This window comes from Capricornis sumatraensis, chromosome 9 (assembly GCF_032405125.1).
Source record: "Capricornis sumatraensis isolate serow.1 chromosome 9, serow.2, whole genome shotgun sequence".
NCBI lineage: Eukaryota > Metazoa > Chordata > Mammalia > Artiodactyla > Bovidae > Capricornis > Capricornis sumatraensis.
Genome location: NC_091077.1, coordinates 22,408,548 through 22,434,968, shown reverse-complemented (window position 1 = coordinate 22,434,968; position 26,421 = coordinate 22,408,548). Strand labels below are relative to the sequence as shown.

At 51.6% G+C, this 26,421-nt stretch overlaps 2 protein-coding genes across 2 annotated transcripts; both read left to right on the top strand.

Moving 5' to 3' along the window:
* Nucleotides 1-64: 64 nt before the first annotated feature.
* On the top strand, nt 65-1,825 carry IL3 (interleukin 3). The gene is made up of 5 exons (XM_068979270.1): nt 65-220; nt 321-356; nt 1,352-1,444; nt 1,572-1,607; nt 1,727-1,825. Exons 1-5 carry the CDS (start codon nt 65-67, stop codon nt 1,823-1,825), a joined length of 420 nt encoding a protein of 139 aa, XP_068835371.1.
* Nucleotides 1,826-15,173: 13,348 nt separating this feature from the next.
* CSF2 (colony stimulating factor 2) lies at nt 15,174-17,176 on the top strand. The gene is made up of 4 exons (XM_068981348.1): nt 15,174-15,332; nt 15,433-15,474; nt 16,177-16,302; nt 17,069-17,176. Exons 1-4 carry the CDS (start codon nt 15,174-15,176, stop codon nt 17,174-17,176), a joined length of 435 nt encoding a protein of 144 aa, XP_068837449.1.
* Nucleotides 17,177-26,421: the final 9,245 nt, after the last annotated feature.

Below are 26,421 nucleotides of genomic sequence, written 5' to 3'. Positions count from 1 at the left end.
CTCAGACACTTCAGAGCACCACGAAGGACCTGGACAAGACAGAATCCATCCTGCCAGCCCAAACATGAGCAGCCTCTCTATCTTGCATCTGCTCCTGCTTCTGCTTGCACTCCATGCCCCTCAGGCAAAGGGGTTGCCTTTGAGGACATCGAGGACTCCGTATTCTAGCTTGATGGAGGAAATTATGGATGACCTAAAGAAAATAACTCCGAGTCCAGAAGTGAGTAGCTGGGATAAAGTTGGCAAGGGGCAGGGAAGGGCTGGCAGGTGCCTTGGGCCAATAGCACTCAGGGGCTCTCTCTCTCTCTCTGCCTCACCAGGGCTCCTTGAACTCGGATGAGAAGAATATCCTGGCGGTAAGAGTTCAGCCCCACACATGGGTGCACTTGGGTGGGTTCCCATCTCCTTCCTGCCTGGTGACCTCAGGCATGTCACACCACCTTGGCTAGCCACTAGGGTTAGCAGCACCTATCTCAGTGGTGGTGTTGTGAAAATTAAATGCACACTGTGCATCAAGTTCCCAGACCAGTGTCTTGTGCTTAACGAGTGCTCGGGACATTTCCCCAGTTATGGCTGTAATAATGAAAATGATTTTTCTTAATTACAAAAGGAAAAGGCAGCTCTAGATGAACAATACCAGAGGCCTTAAGCTCAGTTTTCAGTGGGGCAGTTTCTGGGCTGGCAGACTAAAATTTCCCACAGGATCATGCCTGCCACCTTCTTTTTCCTTAAATAATTGAGTCATGTTTTCCAATGCCGACCAGCACTAGTCATCATCACTTTTAGCTATTTTTCCTAAAGTGGTTATTTCACCTTTGCTTGCATGGCAATTCTTGGGTCAAACAAGAGGTAGAATCTCTCGAGTTCACTGGCCATTTGCATTTCCCCTCTCTTAGGCACTAGCAGTTCACACGCTGCACCCCTTTCCACACTGGGGTCTCTGTGATTGTCTTCCTGATTTCAAGGAGCCGTTAATTCATTAAATTCAGTTAATTCATGGCCTTTTAGCTGCAAATATTTCCCTTAGGCAGGCTTTTGCCTTTTTAGAGTCTGGGGAAATATTTTTTTCCCCCAAGTGCAAAAAGATCCACCCAAGACCTTCATGCAACTCACAAGAGCCACAGGCTTGGGACGTGGGTGATGTAAAGCTTGTCTGGGGGTGTGCATTCACCTCTTGGATGGCGACCTTTGGAGCAGTTCAGAGACACATCTGGGGCAAGAAGGGGACTAGGAAGAGGCTGTCCAGGGATGTCCCTAAAAGCAGTCTTGGAAAACTGCGAGGGTGACTTCAGCCCAGTCGTAAGAAGGACACTCCAACTTTCCCCCTCACATGTATTCTTTGTCCCCTTAGAATAAGAGCCTCCTGCAGGCAAACCTGAAAGCGTTCATGACATTTGCCACAGATACTTTTGGAAATGATTCAAAAATCATGAAAAATCTTAAGGTATGTGAAGCTGTCAAGGGCCTGGGGATCCCTACCTTGACCCTGCCCTTCCTCTGGCAGGAGGGTGGCGGCTCTTGCTTGTTATCGAGGACAGTCTCTGACTGTTTGCTTTGGTCTCTCCCCACAGGAATTCCAGCCAGTGCTGCCCACAGCCACACCCACGGTAAGCTGCCCCCCAAATGCCCCTGAGGTGATGCCCTGAGCCACAACTTGACCCCAGCCTGACATCCACCTTCCAACCCGGCTCCATCTGATGATGGCTCCTTCTTTGTTTCTACACAGGAAGATTCAATTCTTATTGAGGACAGCAACTTGGGGGATTTTCGGATGAAATTGGAAGAATATTTGGCTACCGTTAGAAGCTATCTCAGACATGACTGAAGTGACTTAGCAGCAGCAGAGACTATCTGAAGTCCAAGAACATACGGTTTTTCTAACATCTGAAGTCTGAAGCCTAGTTCCCTCTCTGAAGCCTCAGATCATCAGTGACAACAGACTGTCCTAAATTTCTTCGATGTTTCTCACATGGTCCAGGCCTGGAAGAATTAATTTTCTCCTGTGGAGTCAGATGAATCGTTAATTATTTAATTCCTGATATGTGTGGCCCCCTTTTGTCCTTTTGGGATTATTTTCTCATTTTTAATCTATTGAGACTTATTTATTTATGTATGTATTTATTTATTACCTTGTGCAAATGTGAAGGGTATTTATTTTAGCAGAGGAGTCATGTTCTGCTCCTTCTGGACAAATCTTAAGATGGGGACTTGGGAGTATGTTCATTTGTACCTCAGATTTGAAACTGAGGTACACATCTTGAAAATAAACTACACTCTCTTAACAAATGCTTTGTTGCTAGTGTTTCACTTTGACTCAGTAACTCTCTCGCCTGATGATTTAACATGCCTCCCTGCACCGGATGGGCCCTTGTACCCACACCCTGGCAATCTGTAGTCCATTGGGAAGCTAGATTGAATTTTAGAAAAGGCAAATGTGGTCAGGTTGGTTTATACTTAATTTTCCAGTCCTGGAGGGTCTTCTGGACCTTGTCCAGATACAGACAAGGTCTGTGTTTAGTCACTAAATCATGTCCAACTCTTTTGTGATCTCATGAACCATAGCTCACTAGGTTCCTCTGTCCATGGGATTTCCCAGGCAAAAATACTAGAGTGGATTGCCATTTCCTTCTCCAGGGACTCTTACTGACCCAAGGATCAAACCTGCATCTCCTGCATTGACAGGTAGATTCTTGACCACTGAATCACCAGGAAAGACCCATACAGAGTCCTGCTGCTGCTGCTGCCAAGTCACTTCAGTCGTGTCTGACTCTGTGTAACCGACCCCATAGACGGCAGCCCACCAGGTTCCCCTGTCCTTGGGATTCTCCAGGCAAGAATACTGGAGTGGGTTGCCATTTCTTCTCCAATACATGAAAGTGAAAAGTGGAAGTGAAGTCGCTCAGTCGTGTCCAACTCCTAGAGACCCCATGGATGGCAGCCCACCAGGCTCCTCCATCCATGGGGTTTTCCAGGCAAGAGGACTGGAGTGGGTGCCCGTCGTCTTCTCCAATACAGAGTCCTAGGGTCGCATAAAAGGCCTGAGTCCACCTAGTGCTTCTATTTTCCTACTCTCACAGCTACCTATCTTCTCAACGCTGCAGGTAACAGAAGTGCTGTGGCTTCCTAGGTGAACCACACACCTTTTTCACACCTTAGACCTTTACCCACACTGTTACTGCAGCCTCGCATGCCCTAATCCTGATTCAACATGCCCAAGTTGATTTTAAAAAGCTGTTTACTTGAAGTAACAAGTAAGACTCTGAGTATTTAAAAAGCCCTTTTCCAGCATATTTTCTAATGTTTAATGAAGCATTAGGATGCTTCAAACGGATGAGTGAAGGTACTAAAAGAGAAGATGCAATCTAGCTTTTGAATCACTAATAGCGCAGACTGAAATCTTTCTTATTAAAGTAGACCAGGAATAACATAACAAAAACAAGTCACTGAGCCAGTACCATACTATCTTGATGATACCATCTAATGTTTCAAAAGCATTAGGATCCTTCAAACGGATGAGTGAAGGTACTAAAAAGAGAAGATGAAATTTAGCTTTTGAATCACTAATAGAGCAGACTGAAATCTTACTAAACTAGACCAGGAATAACATAATAAAAACAAGTCATTGAGCCAGTATCATACTATCTTGATGGCTGTAGCTTTGTAGTATGGTTTGAAAAAATCAGGTAAGTTGATTCTTCCAGCTCCATTTTTCTTTCTCAAGATTGCTTTGGCTATTTAAGATAGCTAGGACATGGAAGCAACCTAGACATCCATCAACAGATGAATGGATAAAGAAGCTATGGTACATAGATGCAATGGAATATTACTCAGCCATAAAAAGGGATGCATTTCAGTCAGTTCTAATAAAGTGGATGAACCTAGAGCCTATTATGCAGAGTGCAGGAAGTCAGAAAAAGAAAAACGAATGTCATATACTAAAGCATATGTAGGGAGTCTAGAAGGATGGCACTGATAAACCTGTTCACAGAGCAGCAATGGAGACACAGAGAGAGAGAACAGGCTTATGACAAGGGTGGGGGAGAAGAGGGAGAGGGTGAAATGAATGAGGAGAGCAGCGTGGAAGCATATATGCTAACACATGTAAATAGACAGCCAATGGGGATTTGCTGTATGACTCAGGGAACTCATATTGGGGCTGTGTAATAACCTAGATGGGTAGGAATGGGTTGGGAGGTGGGAGGGACATTCAAGAGTGAGGGGGACATATGTACACCTATTACTAACTCATGCTGATGTATGATAGAAACCAACCCAATATTGTAAAGCAACCATCAATTAAAAATAAATAAATATATTTTTAAAAAACTCAGAAACAGTCTCCTGTATCTTATGAAGGATCTGAAAATGTGTGCAATAATTCTTTTTAAAAAACTTAGTATAAAGTGTCAGTGTTTAGGGGATTTGGAATCGTATTGAAAAAGAAAAAAATGAATACATGGAAGAACAAAAGACTAGCTCAAATGCTGCCTACCTCTGGGTTATTCACACTACTCAAGGACAGAGCCCTGAGAGAGAGGGGTGGGCAGGGACCCACTGGGAGGACTGCCCCTGTAGCCCTGGGGTGGCACAGACTGATCTGAATGACAGAGGCTGGGGCATCACTGAATGTGGCTTCAGTCTGCCCCCTGACCCTTGGGGCCCCACTGACCCTTTAGCTCTGAGTGCCTCCCTCTCTGGCTCCCCTGCATCCTGCCCAGTGTACCTTCTCCAGTCTGAGGGTTCAGGGGAGGCGGGGCAGAGCAACCTTTCTCCTGTCGCTGTGCTAAGGGGCAATGTCATCCTCTCTGACTCCTCACAAGTCCCATAAAGGCTTTAGGTGCTGAATACCTAGGAGTCTGGCCCTCTGCTGGACGCGGGGGATATGGCAGTTAACAGAGAGAGGGAAGGTGTTCAGGGAGCTTGCTTCAGATTGAATGGCCTTGGAAGGTCTTTCCAAGGAGGTGACATATGAGTGACAAGAAACTGCCAGCCACACAGCAACCAGGGAGGAAAGAGCTCTGGACCAAAAGGACAGCAGCTGTTGCCCAGAGACTGAAATGAGCTGAGAGCACCACAGAAGGGAGAGCCCGCTTCTCCCTCAGTCCCTCCCTGCCCTCCTCAAGCCCAAGCCCTGTGTCAGTAGCCAGTCACTGCAGGAAGTGGGCAGACAACACAGACTCCGTGCAGAGAGATCAGAGGATGTGGAGTGTGAGGTCAGCATAGGCAGGACCTGTAGGTCCTGGGCGGAGGAGACATGCTTGAGAAGTTGTTGTTCAGTCCCTAAGTCATGTCCAACTCTTTGCAGCACTATGGAGTGCAGCATGCCAGGATTCCCTGTCCTTTACTATTTCCCAGAATTTGCTCAAACTCATGTCCATTGGGCCTGTGAAACTTGAGAAGGGGGCGGGCCTTGTTGGATTCTGGGAGGTTCTTCATTGCCCTTCTTGTAGAACAGTCCATGCTGCTCCAGGCTGAACTGGGATAAACATGAGCCCAGCACACTCAGTTTCATCCTTGACCCCCAAATTGCAGACCCTGCCTGGGTCTAGCACAGTCCTGGTCTGTGGCCCAGAACCAACAGGTGGTCAGTTCCCAGTTGAGTTGGGGTATTTTCACGTCATGTCCATCTGCCTGCAGGGAGATGGCTGATGACCAAATGGTAGGTCCTAGGTCAGTCTCCCCCACAGGTCTTAGCCAGAGAATCCCAGAGAGGGGGGAGCCTGGTGGGCTGCCATCTATGGGGTCGCACGGAGTCGGACACGACTGAAGCGACTAGCCGCAGCAGCAGCAGACTGTCCTTAGCGCCAGCTCTATAAGCTCAGTTGCCACTAGGGGGCATCCAAGCCCCATCATAAATCGCACAAAGGCCAAGTGAAGGCCAAGGTTCCCACCCTTCCAAATCCTAGGTGCCTTTTCAGCAGGAAAGTAGATAACAGGAATTCTATTTAATTAAAAAATGTTATGGAAAAGAATCTTAGCTATGTGTGTATACATGTACTATAACTATAGTATATAACTATAGTATAAATAGTGTGCGTATGTATATATATGGTATGTAACTAAATCTTTTTGCTGTATACCTGAAACACTGTAAATTAACTATTCTTCAATTTTCAAAGATAGTATTTTTTTATTGCAAGGGTAATATGAGAGAAAATAAATGATCTTTACTGATAAACTTTGGGGGTTTGTTTGTTTGTTGAAATAAACTTGGAAATACAGAAAAATAGAGCAAAAAGAAATTGCCAGGAAGGCAAGTTCCTGAGGAGAGAACTCAGAGAGGCATTGCCCACCTCCCTCCATGGTGTGAATCTTGTTCCAGAAACGGGTTCTGCCCCTCCCACCCTGGCACTTCACTTAGTTCAGCAAGCACCCTGAAGACCCTCCACAGCTTACCCAGGCTGGAGCAGAGAGTTGGGGGAGACACTAAGTCAGGCCTGGGGGCCTCTTGGCTATGCCCAGGATGGTGTGGGGCGGGTTATTACATACAGAGCGATGGACAGATGGGTGCGGATCTCGGCCGAGGTGCTTCTCTCAGGAGGTAATGTGGAGGGAGCTTGAGAAAGGAGTAGGAGCTCATCAGGCAGCCAGAGGTGCAGACAGGGATGTCAGGCAGATGGTGCCAGGGCGCAGGGTGTGGAGTCTGAGAGTATAGGCTGAGCTGGGGGTCACAGGGGGTTAGGTAGCTTATAGGACCACAGTGTGGGTGTCCAATGGCCAGGTGGAGACAGGTCCCCCAGAACTCCTTTGGCCACTGCCTTTGTTTCCAGAGCCTGACAACGCTGGGCCCTCGGCACCTCTGGGTCTCAGCCTGGTAGCTCCTCAGTTCCTCCCTCTCTTTGCTCAGCCCAGCCCAGCCACTGTGGAGGCAGCAAGACTAGACAACTATGCCTGAGGAGTGGGGCTTGTACGGACATGCAGGGAGAGGAGGGGGCCACATCACTGTGTTTAGGGCCAACAGGAAGAGCCAAGGCAGAGGAGAGATGCTGGAGGAAAGAGGGGGATCTCTGGAGCCACGGTGGGAGGAAGGGAGGGAGAGGCAGAGGTTGTGTGGGCCAGAGTCGGGGGTTGAGTTCTCACCATGGGCTGGGCCTCAGTTTTTCTCCTTGAAAACCTCAGGTCAGGCTCATGCCCACTGAGGCACAGGAGCCCTTTAAGTCTGGTCCAGAGACCACCTGGAATCTCTCCTTGACTGAACCCAGGCCTCTAGGGGTACCTACTGCCTACGGGCTCCAGCTTTAGGGGTGCACAGCACAGCTACAGTGCTTCAGGTCCATCCTGCGCTCACAGAGCCACCACATGCTTATCACCAAAATCCCCTACATGAATATCTGTCCCTTCTCCTACCCAGCACACCCCCACTCTCCACGTCTGCACACAGCGGGCTTAGATCCATGCTTGCTCCCATCCCCACGCCTCCTGGAGCTTCTGAGAGAGACCACTGGCTCACAGCCATACCCTGCCTTGGCTGGTAGTCAAGGCCTCCTCCGTTCCACCAGCTCCTCAGAGATCCCAGACTCAGCTTCCATCTCCAGCCTCGGCTCAGGCTGTGGTCTTCCACAGGCCTTCCTGCTCCCCAGGGTCCACAGAATCCCAGCCTGAGGTCTTCTCGCCCCCTCCTCGGACAGGTGCCCTTGAACTGGCTGCCCCTGGGACTTCTTTCAGCCAACAACAGGCGAGTGTCTCCACTCGGCCTGCCCTGGAGGGCTCCACATGGGCCGTGCCAGAGATGAAGTAGGAGAGCCAGGGACAGCAGACTGTACAGTGAAGACGTGCAGCTCTGAAGGGAGCTGTGTTGGGAAAGGGGCATGGCTGGGCCTGTGCCTGTGGCCAGGATGAAGCACGGGGTTATAAGAGCGCCTGGGAGCAGGGCGCTGTGGCAGAGTGCTGCGAGTGAGGGTCCACATCCGGGGGTGATGGTGGCAGGGTGTTCCCTCTCCTTCCACTGTTTATGTCCTGTCCCCTGTGGGGAGAAGGACCAGGGTCCCCTTGAGTGTGGTAATAAAAACAATGAACCCCTCAGAGGGGGTCTGAGCCTCGAATGAGAGCGGGGAAAACATTTTGGACAAGCTCACCCTATGCCAGTGAGCATCCAACAAACGTGACTCTGTTTTCCTCAGGCCGAGGGCTAGACTTGGTGGCTGCTTTTTCCTACAAGGCTAAGCCTTAGGCTCCTGGCAGTCTGGGACCACCTCCTCCCACCCCAGACAGGGGGCAGGACTAGGGAGGACAGTGCCCTACACCCGTGTTGTCAGTTGACTCTCTCCAGGAAAATCCATGGACTGAGTCATTTCCTAGTCAGCTGACCTTGAATCCCCAGGCTGCCTGGCAGGGTTTGCTCCTGGGGGTTGCTTGTGGGGTGGTGCTGGGGTACTGAGGAAAGGTCTGAATAGGAAAACCCCCTACTACCCCCACCAAAAGCCTCTGGAGACTGGCCCAGACTTCAGCAATCACTCCCCTCTCTTCCTCTCTTTCCAACAGGGTAATAGAGGCTGGAAGGGGGAGGCACCCAGTCAGTCAAAACAGAAAACATCCCCCAATGCAGCCCCAAACTTCTTTGTTAGGGGGTTTTTACCTGCAAAGCGGACCTTCACCTCCTTGTGGAGATAAGCCAACTGGGGTCCAGAGGTGGAAATCACAGTTTGAGGTCATGCAGTGAAAAGCGGCCAAGATTGAAGGCAGGCCCGTTGGCCTCCAACCCTTCATTCAACACGAAGGCAGCTGCTGTGCCCCCACAACCCTATACAGGGGACTTGGCACAACACTTGCTAGGATGTGGCCTGAGGGAGTGGGGAATGAAGGTATGTTTCAGGGAGTGAGATCCCCAAGGAATCTCTCCTAGAATCTGGTCATCCTAGAGACGTTGTGTGGGCCGTCTCCCTCCCCTGCCCCGCAGTTCACTGAGCCCTTTGTCACTACTCCTGCTGGGAGGGGCTCGGGGGCCTCTGGGAAAGGTGCTGGGAGGAGGTAGGGGCTTCTGCCCAGAGGCAGAGGTATATAACAGGGAGCTCGCGGCTCAAGGCCAGAGCCCTCTGGGACCTGAAGAACAGAACTGGAAGCAAGAGACACACCTGCCCAGATAGGACCTCAGGGTGAGTCCGAGGGAGCCCTAACACTTCAGAAAAGTCCCAGGAAGCTCGTTCCAGAACCACCCATCTTGCCCAGAAGAGAAAGCTTGCACCTGCAACTGTGACTGGCCAATCAGCTCCAGGAGGACTGGTGAGACAGCCAAGCTAGGGTCCCCAGGCTCTCGCCCAGTGCCTTTGCCTGAACTCCAGACCCAGAGAGAAGTGAGGGGCACCCTAAGGACTTTGGGAAGTTATAAAGGCTTCTGGTAATGATTTCTCCTTTTAATTTTTAATGAAGCCTCCAATGTCTCCCCACCCCACCCACCTCCACCCCCCGCACCAAGGAGGCAGGTAAAGGCAGAGGCCCCTTCTAGGTATCTGATGACACTCCTAGCTGGGGAAGAGCTTAAGGGACAGAGATTCACAGGTTTCGGGGGGATGCATTTCCAGCCCTGGAGGGGGTACTCTGGGAGGGTGAGAGGCATAGGTTGGGGGAGGGAAGGCCTGGTGCACCTACCCTTGGTATGTCATTACCTGAGTGTATAGTTGTTCGGTGCTGGGAAATAGCAAAGCAGCCCACGGACCAAGGAGTGAAGTGAAAAGGACCTCTCATCCTTGCGTGCTCAGTTGCTTCAGTCATGTCTGACTCTATGGGACCCCACGGACTGCAGCCCACCAGGCTCTTCTGTCCATGGGATTCTTCAAGCAAGAATACTATAGTGGGTTGCCATTTCCTCCTCCACGGGATCTTCCTGACCAAGGAATTGAGCCCACGTCTCTTATGTCTCCTGTGTTGGCAGGTGGGTTCTTTACCACTACCACCTGGGAAGCCCCAGAAAACACATCGTCCCTCACCCGGAACCCGGGTCTGTGGCAGTGAAAGTGCCAAATCCTGGCCACTAGACCACTATCATCCTTGGCCCTGCCTTAAAGTTGGCACCCCTGGGTACTGCCCAAGGCCTGGCTGACTCTGTGCAGCGCTCAGGAACTTCCTCTTCACCAGTGACTTCCACGTGTCTTATGCCCTGACTTCTCTCTGACCTCTGGGCCCATGTGGCCACAAGTGAGTCTTCTGAAGTTCCCCTGGCCTCTCAAACTTGCCACATCCAGTCCGGTCTGGACTGACTCCCCAAACTTCTCTGATACTTTGGGTCTCTCCCATTGCAGCAAATGGCCCTATTGTCCACCCAGCTGCCTGAACTAGAACGCCAAGTGTCACAGGTTCCTCACTCACCTCCTAACCCCAACACACACATACAGTGAGTCCCCTCAAGGCTTTCTCTTAGCTTGCTTCACTCATTTCATGACTGACCCCTCCGGGCTGTTCACTTTCTGTTCATGTCTTGATTGATACCTTGAACACTGTGCCTATGAGTCTGGTCCTTGCCCTCCCTGCCCCCTACCCAACATGAGCATCAGAAGTGAGCTCTGAGAGCAGAGGGCTGTGAGGTCAGCCACACACCCACCTCCCTGGGAGGTGGGCTATATGGATGCAGAGTTTACACACACATGGTTGGGGGTTAACCACCCTCAGATTCCCCTAGACCAATCGAAACTCGCCAGCGCCAGGGGTCTTGGGATGCCCAGAGAGCAGGACCACAACAGCGCTCCAGGGCAGCCTGGCCTTTCGCAGCGACATCTCTTTCAGGAAGGGCAAGCCACTCACGGTGCTGTCCCCACACTGGGTTCTCCTGAGGGTTCCCCCATGAGCCCCGAGTCTGGGTGGTGGTTGGGCTCGCCACCTTGCCACATCTGTTGAGAAAGATGCTGTCTGGGCAGCAGCTGGGGAAGGAGTAGCTATCCCTGCAAATTCCAGTAAGGCTGAGACCTCTGCCTTGTTTGGACTTTAGAAAACTCCCAAAGCGATGCCTCCTATCTGGGAGGATTCTCCCATGAAGTTTCCTGGGACAAGCAACAATTTCCCATGTGAGGTAGCAATAATTAAATGCATTGTACAGATGAGGGAGCTGAGGCTCAGGGAGGAGGGACGTTCTTGGGCTACCCAGGGATCAATGGTGGAGAGTTAATCCTGAGACAGAGATGCCTGGATGTCAGGCTCTGCTGGGGAAATTCTGCCTTTGGCCCCCAGGGCTTCCTGGGGATGGTGACAGGCCACCCTAGCTTCCCCGCCAACACCTGGAGGACTCTCTCCTTATAGATGCCCTGAGGGAGACATCCCTCTGCTGGTCTAGCCAGGTGGCTAGCATTTCCTGAGGAGGCACAGGTTCGATCCCTGGGTTGGGAAGATCCCTTGGAGAAGGAAATGGCAACACACTCCAGTTTTCTTGCCTAGGGAGTCCCATGGGAACAGTCCCCGGGGTTTCAAAGAGGTGACACGAGGTAGTGACCAAACAACAGCAACAACACGGTGAAGAGGAGGCGGCTTACACAGTGTGCTGTGGAGTGTACGCGAGGAGGGTTAGAGCTTCTGCCCATGTGCCCGAGGCGAGAGCCCAGGGGCTGCAAAAGCAGGTCTGTAGGACCTGAGGGCCCTGTTATCTGAAAAGAAGGGCTGAAGGCCAGGGCAGTAGTGTCTAGGGGCCAGAGGCATGATAGTTGGGCAAGAGACTGGCCAGTGGTCCTGGGAGAGAAGGAAAGGAGGAGCAGGAGCCACAAGGAGAGGTCCACACCAGCAGGCTTTCTGATCCCTGAGAGAAGAGATCAGAGGAGCAGGAACAGATATGGGCCCAAATCCCATCTCTGCCATCAGTGATTGAACTGGGTGGGCCACAGCTCTCCTGGCTCTCAAGTCCCCAGGGAGGAAAAGGACCAACACCCCCATCAAGGGGTGGCAGGCCCAGGGAGGGCAAGATCAGCTGAGATGCTCATGCAAAGGTCCCATAGGATGCAAGGCACCCCGAGGCCCATTTCCTTCCCTTGTGATAACTTCCTCTGTGAAAAAGATGCCAGAGAAACCACAAGCCCCTAATTTCCCTCAGAGTCTGTGGGAGGGACACTCACAGGAAACCCCTTCCAGAGGGTTTTCTCCTGACCAGGGGGGGAACGGGCCAAAGAGGAGTCACACTGCCCATCCTGGTCCTCACCCCACCCTCCCACAGTCCCACTGGGGGCCCTGAGTCACTGTACCCGCTCGATGTTATCACTGCCACTTTCCATGCAGTGCAATCTAGGAATGCCTGCCCATGTCACAGCCTCAGCCCTGATGTCATCTTTCCAGAAGAAAGATGCATGGCTGCCCATGAACCTCATTGTCAAACCCCTGGACTTCGGTCCTCTGTGTGCCGACTTCAATGCCCACAGGCCACCCTGCTGGTGTGGACCTCTCCTTGTGGCTCCTGCTCCTCCTTTCCTTCTCTCCCAGGACCACTGGCCAGTCTCTTGCCCAACTATCATGCCTCTGGCCCCTAGACACTACTGCCCTGGCCTTCAGCCCTTCTTTTCAGATAACAGGGCCCTCAGGTCCTACAGACCTGCTTTTGCAGCCCCTGGGCTCTCACCTCGGGCACATGGGCAGAAGCTCTAACCCTCCTCGCGTACACTCCACAGCACACTGTGTAAGCTGCCTCCTCTTCACCGTGTTTTTGCTGTTGTTTGGTCACTACCTCGTGTCACCTCTTTGAAACCCCAGGGACTGTTCCCATGGGACTCCCTAGGCAAGAAAACTGGAGTGTGTTGCCATTTCCTTCTCCAAGGGATCTTCCCAACCCAGGGATCGAACCTGTGCCTCCCGCATTGGCAGGCAGATTCTTTACTTCTGAGCCACCAGGGAAGCCCCTCTTCACCATACCTATTCCTAAACCTGTTGGTGCCCAAGACACTCTCCCCCTAAACTGTCCTCCTCCTCCTTCCGGCAACCTGACTTGCCACCTGACTCTACTTGCTCTTTCAGCATGCACTGGGAGGCAGCATCTCCCAGAAAAAGTCGCTGGTGCCCTGTGACCACTGAGCTGGAAGAAGTGGTTCCTTGAGATTCCTTAGCTCTGAATTTCCTCCATCCCAGCCTGGATCATACAATGGGAGGGTCCACTGCTCCCCTACCGGACTGAAAGCCTCCAGGGCTAGATGAAAGGACCAGTGGGAGGGTCTCAACTTCCTCTTCCCCAGCACAGGGCTTGGTGCAGACTGGAAGAGTTTGTTGACTAATTGTCTGAGCTGTGACAAGTCATTTCGAGGAGGAAAGTGACCTTCCATCTCAGAAAGGCCACCCCAGCTCTTTGCCTCCCTGGCCACAAGCTTAGCGATCGCCCACCTCACAGCCTCCAGGGCTCTGAATGACACAGACTTTCACTCTGTGTGGCCCCTTCACCTATGTTCCCCCTCGAGCGCTCCCTGTTAGGGCCTGAGCAGAGGTTTCGTGGAAAAGGTAGAGGAAGGATCAGGGTTTGAACACGCCACACTCTCATCCCCAGTTTGGCCACCTAGAAATGTTCTAGCAGGCGCAAATGAGTAAGGCTGGCCTCACGGTGTGCCCCAGATCCTGGCAGGGACCTCGCGGGGGCAAGGGTGGGGCGTCTGGATGACCAAGGCCTGGCTTCCCTGTACAAGGACAGCAACTCTCCTGCTATGCCATGAAACTTGCTAGGGCTGCAGGTTCGGGCCACAGTGCTCAGACAGTGAGTTCTACCTGCTCCCCAGGGCTGTCCACTGGGGCTCAGGCAGCATGTCCTCACTTATGTCTGACACCATCAATCCAGGTTAAATCATCTGGGGCCCTGAGACATCATTACCCAGTGTGGGGAGTTCCTCCCCTATCAGAGAGGCACCTGCAGAGGCATGGGGGCTCACACAGATGCACCGCATAAAATACCCTCCCCTCCTGACACATCTGTAAGTATAGACAGCAACCACACAGGCACACGGACACTCAGATACGGAAACGTGTGGACCCATACCCCTTCAGTCATGAAACTTAGAGCATCGGGAAGTAAATACCAACTCATGCCGTCCTCTTCAAAGTTCATTGTGAAAATCAAACACTTGTTAGCCCCTCAAGAGCTTGTGACCTTTCCAGAAGCAGTTCCTGTTCCACAGGGAGGCTGCTGAGCTGGAGGTGGGCTGGCACTGGGGCCATGTAGGAAGTTAAGCCTGGAAGAACCTTGGTTAAGAAGCTGTTGTCCCCTGTACCCCCTGTGGATGCAGCCACGGCCCTGCTGGTGCCTGCAAGAGGCTGTAGATAGGAGCACAGTGCCCACCTCAAAGGGGACAGCCTGCCCTGCAGAGGCAAGTGAGGTTCACACAACTCAGAAGAGTCACTTGGCAAGGTGGTGTTGAGGCAAGCTTTGAACTCAGAACCCTGACCCGCCCCAGCTGAGAGCCCCAACCCACCTGTGCAGCTTTGGAGCTGAATATGACTGTGTACCCCAGGACTGTTGCTTTCAGATGAGATTTCACCGTGGAGGATACATTCTGGAATCTTTCTGGCTGGACATGCATACGGTTGTTATTCCCTCAGCTCACAGGAGCTGTGAGGCAGAGGACCCTGGATGGGCACAGCTTGCTGACCGCTCCAGACCCTTGATAGGAGCTGAGGTGAGCTGTCACAGGACCATGTCATTGGGCTGGAATCTGCCTAGGCGGACAGCGAGGCAGGCCTGTGAGAGTCTTCCTCACACTCCAATGTCTCACTGTGGCCAGAACTGCGGGCTCTAGGAGGAGAAGGGGACACTGCGTCGGAATGGGCCCCAGTGTAGCTCAGCCAGCCCAAAGGCTTCTTGGGACACAGGCAGGATGGGGAGCCAAGGGTGGGGGCGGGGGTAGAAGCCCAATCCAGTGTCTTCCAGGCCCCGCCCTGGCCACTTCAGGCCAGGAAGTCCAAGCTGTACCCAGAGGCCCCTCAGAGGGAGGGGGAAGCCTTGGCAGGTCAGACTGCTGGGGAGGGCTGGAGAACGCTCAGGAAAGCAGGCAGGTGGGCTGCCAATTCTTGGAAGGGCTCATTAGTGAAAAGCCCCAAGCCTGACCACCTGGGGGAAAGGCTCACCGTTCCATGGTAGCTGATAAGGGCCAGGAGATTCCACAGTTCAGGTAGTTCCCCCGCCTCCCTGGCGTTTTGTGGTCACCATTAATCATTTCCTCTAACTGTGTATATAAGAGCTCTTTTGCCAGTGAGCCCAGTGCTCAGAGAGAAAGGCTAAAGTCCTCAAGAGGATGTGGCTGCAGAACCTGCTTCTCCTGGGCACTGTGGTCTGCAGCTTCTCCGCACCCACTCGCCCACCCAGCCCTGTCACCCGGCCCTGGCAGCATGTGGATGCCATCAAGGAGGCCCTGAGCCTTCTGAACGACAGCAGTGACACTGCTGCTGTGATGGTGAGTGAGGGAGGGAGCACAGGCCACGCCTGGGCCACCCTGCTGGCCTGGACTCATCCTGCCTGTCAGCTCGATAACAGAACATTTTCCTTTTCTACAGAATGAAACAGTAGAAGTCGTCTCTGAAATGTTTGACTCCCAGGTAAGATGCTTCTCTCTGATACACCTTTTCCCAAAGGCCTCTGCCCTGGGGACTGACTCCATTTTAGATGGACCCTTACAGGGTTGTCCACTTTCTCTCCAGCCAGCTGGCTGCCAGAAGGAGGGTTGCTTAGGAGGCCTTGCCCCTGTGGCAGTCATGTGGATTCCTTTATTAGCTGAGCAGCCATGGACAGACCTAGTGTTCAAGGGTATCGGGGTCACCCGGGGACAGGTCGGGGTTATGTCATGAGACAGGGGGTGTGGGCTTGGGACACTCACTGTGCCCTGAGACCAAGCCCTGTGGACACCGTGCTGGCCACTGAAGGTCACAGAAGGTTTGCACGGCAGGTTTGGGCAAGCCCCCCACCCCCTTCCCCCTGAAGGGTGGAAGGACCATCGATCTCCTTTTCTGGGGGCTGGGACCCTCTTGAGATACCAGACCAAGGGAATGTGGCTATGCTGGCTAGAGGTGGCCTGAGCTGAGTGGTGAGGGCGAGTCAGACTCGTCTGCAGTGGATGGGGGGACAAGGCCGTGTGTATGACAGGGCCTGGCCTGAGCTTAGTCAGGAATAATCCTGTGCCCCTCCCAGGCCCTGCTCTTGGGCGAGTGGGATGAGAAGAGGAAGCAGTGATGGCGAGGATGTCCTGGGCCCACCAGAGCACACTGGGCCACTGCTCACCAAGGGATGGATATTTCTCACAGGAGCCGACATGCCTGCAGACTCGCCTGGAGCTGTACAAGCAGGGCCTGCGGGGCAGCCTCACCAGTCTCACGGGCTCCTTGACCATGATGGCCAGCCACTACAAGAAACACTGCCCCCCTACCCAGGTGAGTGCCCCCATTAGGTGCCCAAGCAGGAAGGTCTCATTCGAGGAGGGTGGAGAAATAGTGGGGCGAGACTTCTGGCTGCGGGCGTTTGGGGCTCCAAATGGTTTGAATCGATAGATTTGCAATGATCAGCCCTTCCTGAGAGGCAACCACTCTAGGTGTTAAAGCCCTGGAGCTCGAGAGACTGTGCCATGTCCTAGCGGGAGCTGCTACCTTGCTTGTCACTACTATTAATGATGTCAGAGGTGAGGCAAATACAAGGAAACTCAAGACCTGCCTAAGGCCCAGAGGAAGTTCCACAGCCCAAGTGCCTCCTCCTTAAAGGACTTTCCCCTGGTCCTTCCTGGGATGCCTGGATTGCACTGGAGCAAGGAGGAAAGCTTACTTGGAATGGAAAAAAGCCCCAAACATTCCTTCCCTGTGGGAAAAGTGAGGTCTGTGGCCTTGAAATGTGCTCATTCTGGGCTCCTAGAGACAGCCGGGGCTCAGCTTTGTGCCCTGGCCTGGGACCAAAGACGCAGGGGCCCAGCTGCCCAGCAGACCAATGTCTGTCTTGCACTTTTATTGGGCCCCTGGTCCGGCTGCCACTGACAGCGCTGTGCACCCTTTGGGTGGCAAGATGTCACCTGACCCATGTCAGCAGGCGGGCCCCAGACAGGCCTTCTGACCTCTGAGTTCTCGGAGGCAGCACAGAAGCATGCTGATCCCTCCCCCATGTTACCCCTCATGCCTGGACTCAGGGTTTTTTTTCCTTTTCTCTCTTAAGGAAACTTCCTGTGAAACCCAGATTATCACCTTCAAAAGTTTCAAAGAGAACCTGAAGGATTTCCTTTTTATCATTCCCTTTGACTGCTGGGAACCAGTCCAGAAGTGAAGCAGGCCAGACCAGCCAGAAGCCAGCCCAGGAGCCTACCTCACAGATCGCTGCCCTCCTACCCACAAAGAGCCAAACAAAACTCAGGATCTTCACACTGGAGGGGCCACAGGGAGGGCCAGAGCTGTAGGGGGCCACTGACTTGTTCAGGGCCATGTTGACCCTGATACACGTGTGGCAGGGGAAACAGGACATGTTTTACACTGGCAGGGATCAGTAATATTTATTTATATATTTATGTATTTTAATATTTATTTATTTATTTATTTAAGCTCATACCCCATATTTATTCAAGATGGTTTTCTATAATAATAAATTATTAAAAGTCTGTTCTTATTTGTGCAGTTTTCGTTTGTTTTTAATCATGAGCAGATGCTCAAGGTGCTCTCCTCTCTGGCCCAGGGCAGGGTGGGGAGGAAGCTGGGAGTTGGGGGAGGGGGCTGGGGCCTGCAGATCAGGCACAATTGGACAGACAGCACTGTCAGAGCACAGGGGAGGCGGGAGCCCACCTGGGTATGACATTCTGCACACGTGGACATGCTTCCCTGGATGCTCAAAGGTTCCCACTCCAGAGAGAAGTTTTCAGGTTCACTTGGAAGTCCAAGTAACCCAGACAGTGGGAATCTTGCTCCAGAGAAGGGTCATCATCCTTCTTGGGCAGGTGGGGGATTCCTGAGGCTTGGCTGGTCACTGGCCATGCCCTGCCCCTCACACTCAGGGTTTCAACCACTCCCAAGGTGAACCAGCAGATAGACTAGCTGTTCAGGGAAAAAAAAAAAAAAAACCACAGGGGTCAGAGCTCAGCATATTTACCAAATTTTTCCCCAAATGGGTGATCTTAATCTTTGAGTGTCAGAATGTAAGCGCATAATTTGTTAGTACATGGCTCTCTTCTGGCATTTTTCTGAGTTGGTTTCTGTTTTTACATTAAGTTCTGCATGCAATCCGGCACCTTCCCCCCAAATCCATGGCCTTCAGACTGGGAAAACAGTATTTCTCCTTCCTGCCCGTGCTTTGTCAATGGGGCTGGAAGCCTTGTTCCCAAACCTGTCCTCCAGTGTCCCTTCTGGGATCTGTGAGGAACTGGGTCTCTCCCTAAGTGTCAAGTGGGCAGCATGGCCAGCCTTTACCTTGACAAGTGGGCCTGGGGAAGCTTATTTGGTGAGTTTTAGCTCCTGTCTGGTTTTTTTTCTCCACCCTACTTGCTTGCTCTGCTCAGGCCACCAACTGTAGACAGCACCAGTCCTGGTCAAAGACCTACCCCACACACAGGCAGAAAGGTCATGACTTTAGATGCAATTATAAATAAAAATTCTTAGACCAAATCTGAATTTTAGCAAAGACAAGAATCCACAGAGTATGATGTAGTCATAGAAAATGCATAAAAAACACATCTTGCCCAGAGATAACACAGATCCTCGGTGTCTTCTACGTAAACCAATGATAACTGATAAGAGACGTAGCATTTCCTCAGACTCTCATATATAGGTACATCTCCTCACAGAAATGCTGTCAAGCCTAGGGTTCGGATCAGCTTGGGGCCACCCTCCATCATACCATGTACCTGTACGTGCTCCTGGCTTGTGTGTCATGGGTCTTGGAGAGCCATTCCACCCCAGTGAAGATAGTCAGTGGGTCTACCCAGGACAATCACACGGCAGTCTGTGCTGAGATTGAGAAAGAACTCATGGCTGACAACGTTACATACAAGGTAAGTCTGGGTCTTCATCAAACATCACTTAACTCTCACTGGCCCTCTGTGTTTCTAACCAACTTTTCCTGCCTCCAGGGCTCCTTCGAAAGGCCTCAGAACACCAGTGAGGTAAGGAGCAGTCACCCACGGTCATTTCTGACTCTACTCTAAAGGGAAATCTCAGGGCAGAGACAAGAACGAAAGTTGTTGAGTCAAGAAATCTGGGGAGAAAGTTGGGAGTTTGAAGATGAAGTCTCTGGCTCAGGAAGCAGATGAACCAGCAGCCAGGTTTTTCCAGGCTCTTTGATCACTATCCCAGAGCAGCCCCATGCCAAGGGAGAGACCAGAAACCCACTGCAAACCTCAACCATCCCTGTTTACCCTGGCCTGAGTTTGAGTCCAGGGTTCCATCTGGCCAGGGTAACTAGGGATGGACGAGGCTGAGGGTCAGCGGACCCTCAACTCAATGCCCCCCAACCCTGTTTCAGGAACTCTGCTATGGGAAGTTTATAGAGGGCTTCATCTCCACCCTGAATAACATCTCTACGAAACACAAGAATGACTGGCACATAGAAAAAGTCTGTAAGAACATGAGGCAACTCACCGAAATCTGCCCAAAGCTGAAAGTAAGTTGTTCTTAGGGGAACCTGAGACATTTCTCTGGCCACCACAGCCGGAGGCCCAGTGGCTTCTTAGGGCCCCCATTTGCCACATGTGAGGCTTCAGATACTAATTTGTCATCCAAAAGAAGTCCACTCACTGACAGGGACTGAGGCTTAGGGGAGTGGGGATTCAGGGGTTATTCTAGACATTTCCGTTTACCCTCTGCCAAGCCCGTACACACAGGAATCAGTGTGGGACAGGTCAGGGCGTGGACTCAGCCTGGGAGAGGGAAGGGCACTCAGGGCCAACCCCAGTCAGGTGGTGAGTCTTAACTGGCTCTGGTTTGCCCTGCTCTTGGTACCCTTTCTTAGGCTAAGGAGCTCCACTGGGAGCCCACGGTGTGGGGATGGGTAGTGGCTTAGGGGAGGATGTTGTGGAGAAACGACTGAGGTTCCCTGCTCTTTGCCTACCTTACTGTTTGTCTCCTGTGTCCTCCCACCCTGCATGTCCCTGTCCTGGGAAGCCAGGAGACCTGCCCACACTCTGCTGGGTCTCTCCCTAAAGCTATGGATGATCCTCAGTCCTGGGGCTGTACTATCACCAGATGGTGCCCAGTGAAGACAGACGGGGAGGGTTTGCCCGAGTTACCTCCTAGGTAGACAGGTGGGTCTTACAGGGCCCTGATGGCTGGGAGAACAGAGTTTGCTTTTACTTTTTTTTTTTTTTCTGCTAAGAAGAGAACTTAATTATGTGTTTCTTATTTAGCTAACAGGACACAACTGTATTACTGAGAAAAGTAACTTCTCAAAATTCAAAGAAGCTTTACAGAGTGTTGTCATATCTATAGAAGGATGGAAATCTTGTAAAAGGATCAAGGGCATCCTCTGAGACCACGTCCCCTCATGTCCTGATGCCCTGAGAGCTTCAGGAGATGGGGCTGGAGGAGCCTCAGGAAGAATTTACAGCTGGGGTGGGGTAAGAGTTTGCTGGCCCTGGGTCAGCAGATGGGGCTGAGGGTGGGTCATGGTAGGGGTGTGCTTGAGGAAATATTTCTGTAACTGATGCATCAGCAGCTGTTGCCTTAATAAAGCTGGGTTGAGGAAATGCTGGTAAGAGTTGTGATAGTGTTCATTCTCTCTGAGGCCTCGATAGACTGAGAAAGGTAAGGGGCTGGGATTGATGGCCCCATAACCAAGGCTCCTGACCTGGAGGGCCAGGGGTCTCTCAGGAAGAGAGGCCCAGGAAGGTGAGTGGGAACCCCACCTTATCTGCCCCTTCGATGTGCTTCTAGAGCCAGTGGACACGTGGCAGGACCCCCATCAATGCTAGCGCAGTTTGTTACTGCTCCTCTTCTCCCTGTGTCCTTTAAAACTCAAATCAGATCTATTCCCAGACACCCCTCCCCAGGCTCACTCAGCACCCATCCGCACCTGATCCAAAGGTCCATGGCCCTCCCTAGTTGGGTTTCTACTGTAGCTCTAAGTTCACTTGATCCTGATCCTCCCCCTATCACCCAACCTGAGGACTCAGTGCGGCCACAGAAGAGTCAACCCTAGTAAATGGCTCAGGAGCAAGGGGGATTTCAGGCTACTCACAGAGGACTCAGCACAGTGGGGGACTTGGACCAGGCTAGGGGGCCCATGGGGGCTCAGAACATTTCCAAACCCTCAGCTTCATCTCACCCAGCAAACAACTGACTTCAAAGCCCCTCTCCTGGCTTACTGAGCCCCTCACAAACCCTCCAAGGACACTCTCCAAGCATCTCTTTGACCTAACAGCCCACTCCCCAACTATTAACACCCTCCCATCCCCAAAGCATGGGGCCTTGCCTGTGGGGGATCCACCAATCACTCAGGTCTTGAAATGCTGCCACATTGGGCAACCAAGCTCTGACCCCTACCCACGTTCAATTCTAACCCTAACCCTAATTATTCAAACCATTTATTAGAGGTGACTGGGATTACCCCACAATCCAAATAGCTTCCTACAATCCAGACCTTCAGACCATGAACTTGTTCAACAAACCGGGAAAGATAAAGATCTACTGTTCTGGAATATAAACAGGCATCAAGCTGTAACCAAAACTAAGCCCAGGCGGGACTTGTACAGAGTCTGCAGTACCTTACTCTGCCGTAAAGCTTCAGGCTACGCCGGCAGCCAGCACACAGACCCTCTACAGCTCTCCCCACCCTCCTCCCTTGCCCCATGATTTTCAGACCACTTCCAGCTCATCTCCACTGTGAGGACCACTTTAGGCTGGAGGTCAGCCTCAAGTGTGACTGAGGGAAGTGGCCAAATTATCTCAGGACATTGAGTGTGGCTCTGTGATTCTGGTTAAGCTGCTATGGGGCCAGGGGCCAAGGTTGGTTTCGGCCCAGAGAAAGCCCACGGTCCAGTCCAGAGGCTAAGAGTTCCTGTCACCTGGGCAAACCACACAGGTGCTCAGAGTTTCCCAGACCATTCCTCTGTGGCTGGCAGCAGGGTCTGTGGGGCGCACAGCGGCACGAAGTTGCTGAGATATGCTGGCAGGAAGAACTGCTACTTCAATGCCCGGCCTCCTCTCAGCCTGAGACACCCGACAGTAGAAGGTCGGGGGCTTGCACGAACACCCTCGTCATCTCAGGGCTGTGTTCAGGACAGCAGGGTACACGTGAGCCTGGCTTGCCACTAGCTTGCTGTGTGACCTTGGACAGATGCCCCAGTCTCTCAGTCAAAATCCACAAAGACAAAGGCAGGGGTGACTCTAGCCCAGAGGCTGGACTACAGCCTAGGTTCAGACTATTCATCAAGTTAGAGAACCTCAGACCACCTGGTACAGTTCAGATCAGTTCAGTTCAGTTCAGTCGTTCAGTCATGTCCGACTCTTTGTGACCCCATTAATCGCAGCACGCCAGGCCTCCCTGTCCATCACCAACTCCTGGAGTTCACTCAAACTCATGTCCATCAAGTTGGTGATGCCATCCAGCCATCTCATCCTCCGTCGTCCCCTTCTCCTCCTGCCCCCAATCCCTCCCTGCATCAGAGTCTTTTCCAGTGAGTCAACTCTTCGCATGAGGTGGCCAAAGTATTGGAGTTTCAGCTTCAGCATCAGTCCTTCCAAAGAACACCCAGGACTAATCTCCTTTAGGATGGACTGGTTGGATCTCCTTGCAGTCCAAGGGACTCTCAAGAGTCTTCTCCAACACCACAGTTCAAAAGCATCAATTCTTCGGCACTCAGCTTTCTTCACAGTCCAACTCACATCCATACATGACCACTGGAAAAACCATAGCCTTGACTAGATGGACCTTAGTCAGCAAAGTAATGTCTCTGCTTTTCAATATGCTGTCTAGGTTGGTCATAACTTTCCTTTCAAGGAGTAAGCGTCTTTTAATTTCATGGCTGCAATCACCATCTGCAGTGATTTTGGAGCCTCCCAAAATAAAGTCTGACACTGTTTCCACTGTTTCCCCATCTATTTCCCATGAAGTGATAGGACCAGATGCCATGATCTTAGTTTTCTGAATGTTGAGCTTTAAGCCAACTTTTTCACTCTCTTCTTTCACTTTCATCAAGAGGCTTTTTAGTTCCTCTTCACTTTCTGCCATAAGGGTGGTGTCATCTGCATATCTGAGGTTATTGATATTTCTCCTGGCAATCTTGATTCCAGCTTGTGCTTCTTCCAGCCCAGCGTTTCTCATGATGTACTCTCAGAGCACCTGGCTCAACTCTAGGTAAACAGGTTGACAGAGAGGCTCTGGTGCCTCTCCTGAGAGAGAGGAAGGTCAGGAATGAACACAGTAGGGAGGCAGCCATACTACCTGGACTATCTTCAACCCCCTGAAAGCCTTAAGCCCCAGCCAAGGCCACCAAACACATGGAGAGACCCTGCAGTGAGGGCCATCTGTATCCACGTGCCACAGTTTTCCCTCCAATTAGTCTCAGATCTGGACAGTGGTCCTGGGGAGCCTTCTGGGGCTGGAACCAGGTAGGAGGGCCATGTGGGCACTGCTCTGGAGACCTAGGCAGGTCCAAGCCCACAGCTCTCTGGGAGCCTACTGGCCCTTCTGCCCCAGGACCTAAGGACAGGCTGGCACACGGTAAAGCCGGAGCTCTAGGCCAGACACCTAGGCACAAGAAGCATGGCTCTGACTGTCCTGGGTGCTCTCTTCCCCTAAGAGGCTGGGAACAAGTTCAAATTATATTATTTTATGGGAGATAACCATGGGCAGGCCTATGGCAGGCCCACTTTAACCCCAAGGAAACACTCTTGGCTTTGCCAGGCCCACCTCTAGACCAGAAGAAGGAACAGGGCTATGTGGTCTGAGGAGATGGGCTCATCCATACATCAAGACTTCCCAGGACACAAACAGTCCCTTCACTTCACAGGGATCTCCCCAGGGACCACCCAAACGTGCTACAGCCTTCTGCTTCCTAGGGGCCCCATCCTGCCTCAGAAATCAGTGGTACTGAAGACGGAACCAGGAATCGAAGGCTTTCACTAAAGCAGCAGGGCAGCCCTCTCTCATAGGCTAGGCCTTCAGGCCTAGAATAGCCCCATTGGCAGCCATGTGGCAGTTTCTGTCAGGTCCACAGTGTGTTCACATCCTTTGACTCTGCATTCACATTCGGGGAGATCACTTGAAAGACGGAGGAGAGAAGCTCCACAGAAACTATCTGCCTGTCCGTGAAATGGAACAAAGGACACGAAGCTAACATGACAACATGTCAAAGCATTTGCGAAAGGCCCAGAATGCTATTATTGCCAGGATGACCCCGCTGTGGGGCAAGAGCTGGAAGGGAACTAAGATTATGATTTAGATGGTGGGATGGCAGGCTGAGTTTTCTCCTTGGTTTTCTTTTTGAGTGTGGCCTTGGAGGAGAAAGGCTGAAGGCCAAGTCAGTGGGCACCATATGGTGCTTTTGCTTATAGAAAATCTGCATCCTCAGTGTCCCCAGATAAATGGGGTGCTCCATGGTGGCTTGCGTTGCATCGACTGATTCCCCAAATCGGTTGTTCAGCCAAGATGCTGGCATTAGCTTACAATGCAGACGGTATCCTTCACAGCCCATGCTTGTGCATGCTCAGTCATCTCCGACTCTTTGCAGCTCCATGCACTGTAGCCCACCTGGCTCCTCTGTCCATGGAGTCAGGCAAGAATATTGGAGTGGGGTGCCATTCCCCTCTCCAGGGGATCTTACCGACCCAGGGATTGAACCCATGTCTGAAGGTACAGATCACCAATACTTTCTTTCTGAGATAGCATGGATAGCAAAAGACACCTGTCTGCTCCTCCTTGGCAGGCAGGGCAGCTCTCGGTTTGGGCCTGGAGATCACAAGGTGCTGTTCAGGCATTCTCGATTACCTTTACAACTGTCCTGTGTGTGGATTCTCACTTTGGGGCTATACAGCTGGCCTGCCAGCCAGCCCCAAGTGAGCAGGACTGGCCCTGGAAATCAGGGTCTGAGTCCTTACACCTGTGGCTTCTTGCATATGTGTGTTCTTGGGAATTCAAATCCATATGACTGGAAGTGGAAGGCAGGGGCTGCATGGACCAGGTACATACTGTGCCCTGGGCTTCTGAGCAAAGCTGCTTTTTGTGTTGAATGCACAAGGCTGGCTGTTGTAGCTCCAGAAGCAGCTCCTCAGGACCCTTCCACCTTGTTACATGGGCTTCACAAATAAGGAATCTGGCATGTAGGTTGTCTTGGGCCTCCATTTTCTTATCTATGAGGTGGGGTTGTGGCGGGGACAGAGAAGCCCCAGCCTGACACAAGGAGGCCCAGCTAGATGCAGGGCCCTGACACCTAAGGTCTAGGTCAGAACACTGCTGAGAGCACCGATACTGGCCCTATTCCTCTGAAGAGATGGGAGGCTGGAATGCTCATGGCATCCAGGTCTGCAGAGCAAATCCGAGCAGAGCCAACCCCCAAGAGGGGAGCTGGGGATGAGGAAGAGCCATCTTACCCACTGTTGGTGCTGGCAGCTCTCTGCCCCAAGACCAAAAAAAGACCTGGGACTTCCTCATGACCACACAGGAGGTGAGCCAGACAGAGAATCCTAGACTGGTTCCACAGAAGCCTTCTTTCTGGGCTCTCAAAAGGGCTACTGGGCACAGACTTTGCCCTCGGAGAAGACTGACTGATTTCCCTCCTTTTAGGAGACCCCTGAGTTATGGCTGCCAATAAGGATGCAGCTTCACACGTTATTTTTCACTGTGGTTTGAGATAACAGTTAAACAGTTTCATGATGCTGCCACTGATGTTATCTCTGGCCCAGACCTGTTCTTTCAACCTAGAAATGATTAATCAAAATTTTTTCTCCCTTTTCTTTTTCTTGACTTCAAAGGAAGATGAGCATAAACTCCCTAGGTTCTAACCCTCGAACACGGCTCCTGAGCCCTCACCTAATGTGAAGGTTGGCATTTCCTTCAAGATCCTAGGGTTCTTCAAGAGGCTGAAAAAAATCCTTTAAAAATTATTTTACTTAAAAAAAAACAACAGTTATTGAACAATAAAGTACACAAATCTGAAGTGTACAGTTCAGTGAATTTTCATATATGTTTACACTGATAAAACCAGCACTCAGAGCAAGACGGAGAACATTTTCCAGCACCCTAGAGGCTTCCTGTGGTCTCTCCCTCCTAGTCAGTACCCACTCACCTAAGCGTAGCCACCTTTCAAGTTCTATCACCGTATAGTCGTTCTGCCTATTCTTGAACTTGGATGAAGTGGACTCACAGTTTGCACTCTCTTTTATGTTTGACTTCTTTTGTTAAATATTTTCTCTCTCTGGTTGTTGCGTGTAATTGTAGTCTGTTCCTTTCCGTTTCTGTGTAGTATTCCATTGCATCCCAAATACATTTTCTTATTTTTCTGCTGATGAATATTTTGGCCATTTGTGCTTTCTGGTCAATATTAATAAAGCAACTACAAACACTCTTGTGCTCATATTTTGGTGAGTGTGTGT

Coding starts and splice junctions, on each gene's coding strand:
- IL3 (XM_068979270.1), top strand. CDS start 65: ATGAGCAGCCTCTCTATCTTGCATCTGCTCCTGCTTCTGCTTGCACTC. Junction 221..320: donor AAATAACTCCGAGTCCAGAA/GTGAGTAGCTGG, acceptor CTGCCTCACCAG/GGCTCCTTGAACTCGGATGA. Junction 1,445..1,571: donor AAATCATGAAAAATCTTAAG/GTATGTGAAGCT, acceptor CTCTCCCCACAG/GAATTCCAGCCAGTGCTGCC.
- CSF2 (XM_068981348.1), top strand. CDS start 15,174: ATGTGGCTGCAGAACCTGCTTCTCCTGGGCACTGTGGTCTGCAGCTTC. Junction 15,333..15,432: donor GTGACACTGCTGCTGTGATG/GTGAGTGAGGGA, acceptor CCTTTTCTACAG/AATGAAACAGTAGAAGTCGT. Junction 15,475..16,176: donor CTGAAATGTTTGACTCCCAG/GTAAGATGCTTC, acceptor TATTTCTCACAG/GAGCCGACATGCCTGCAGAC.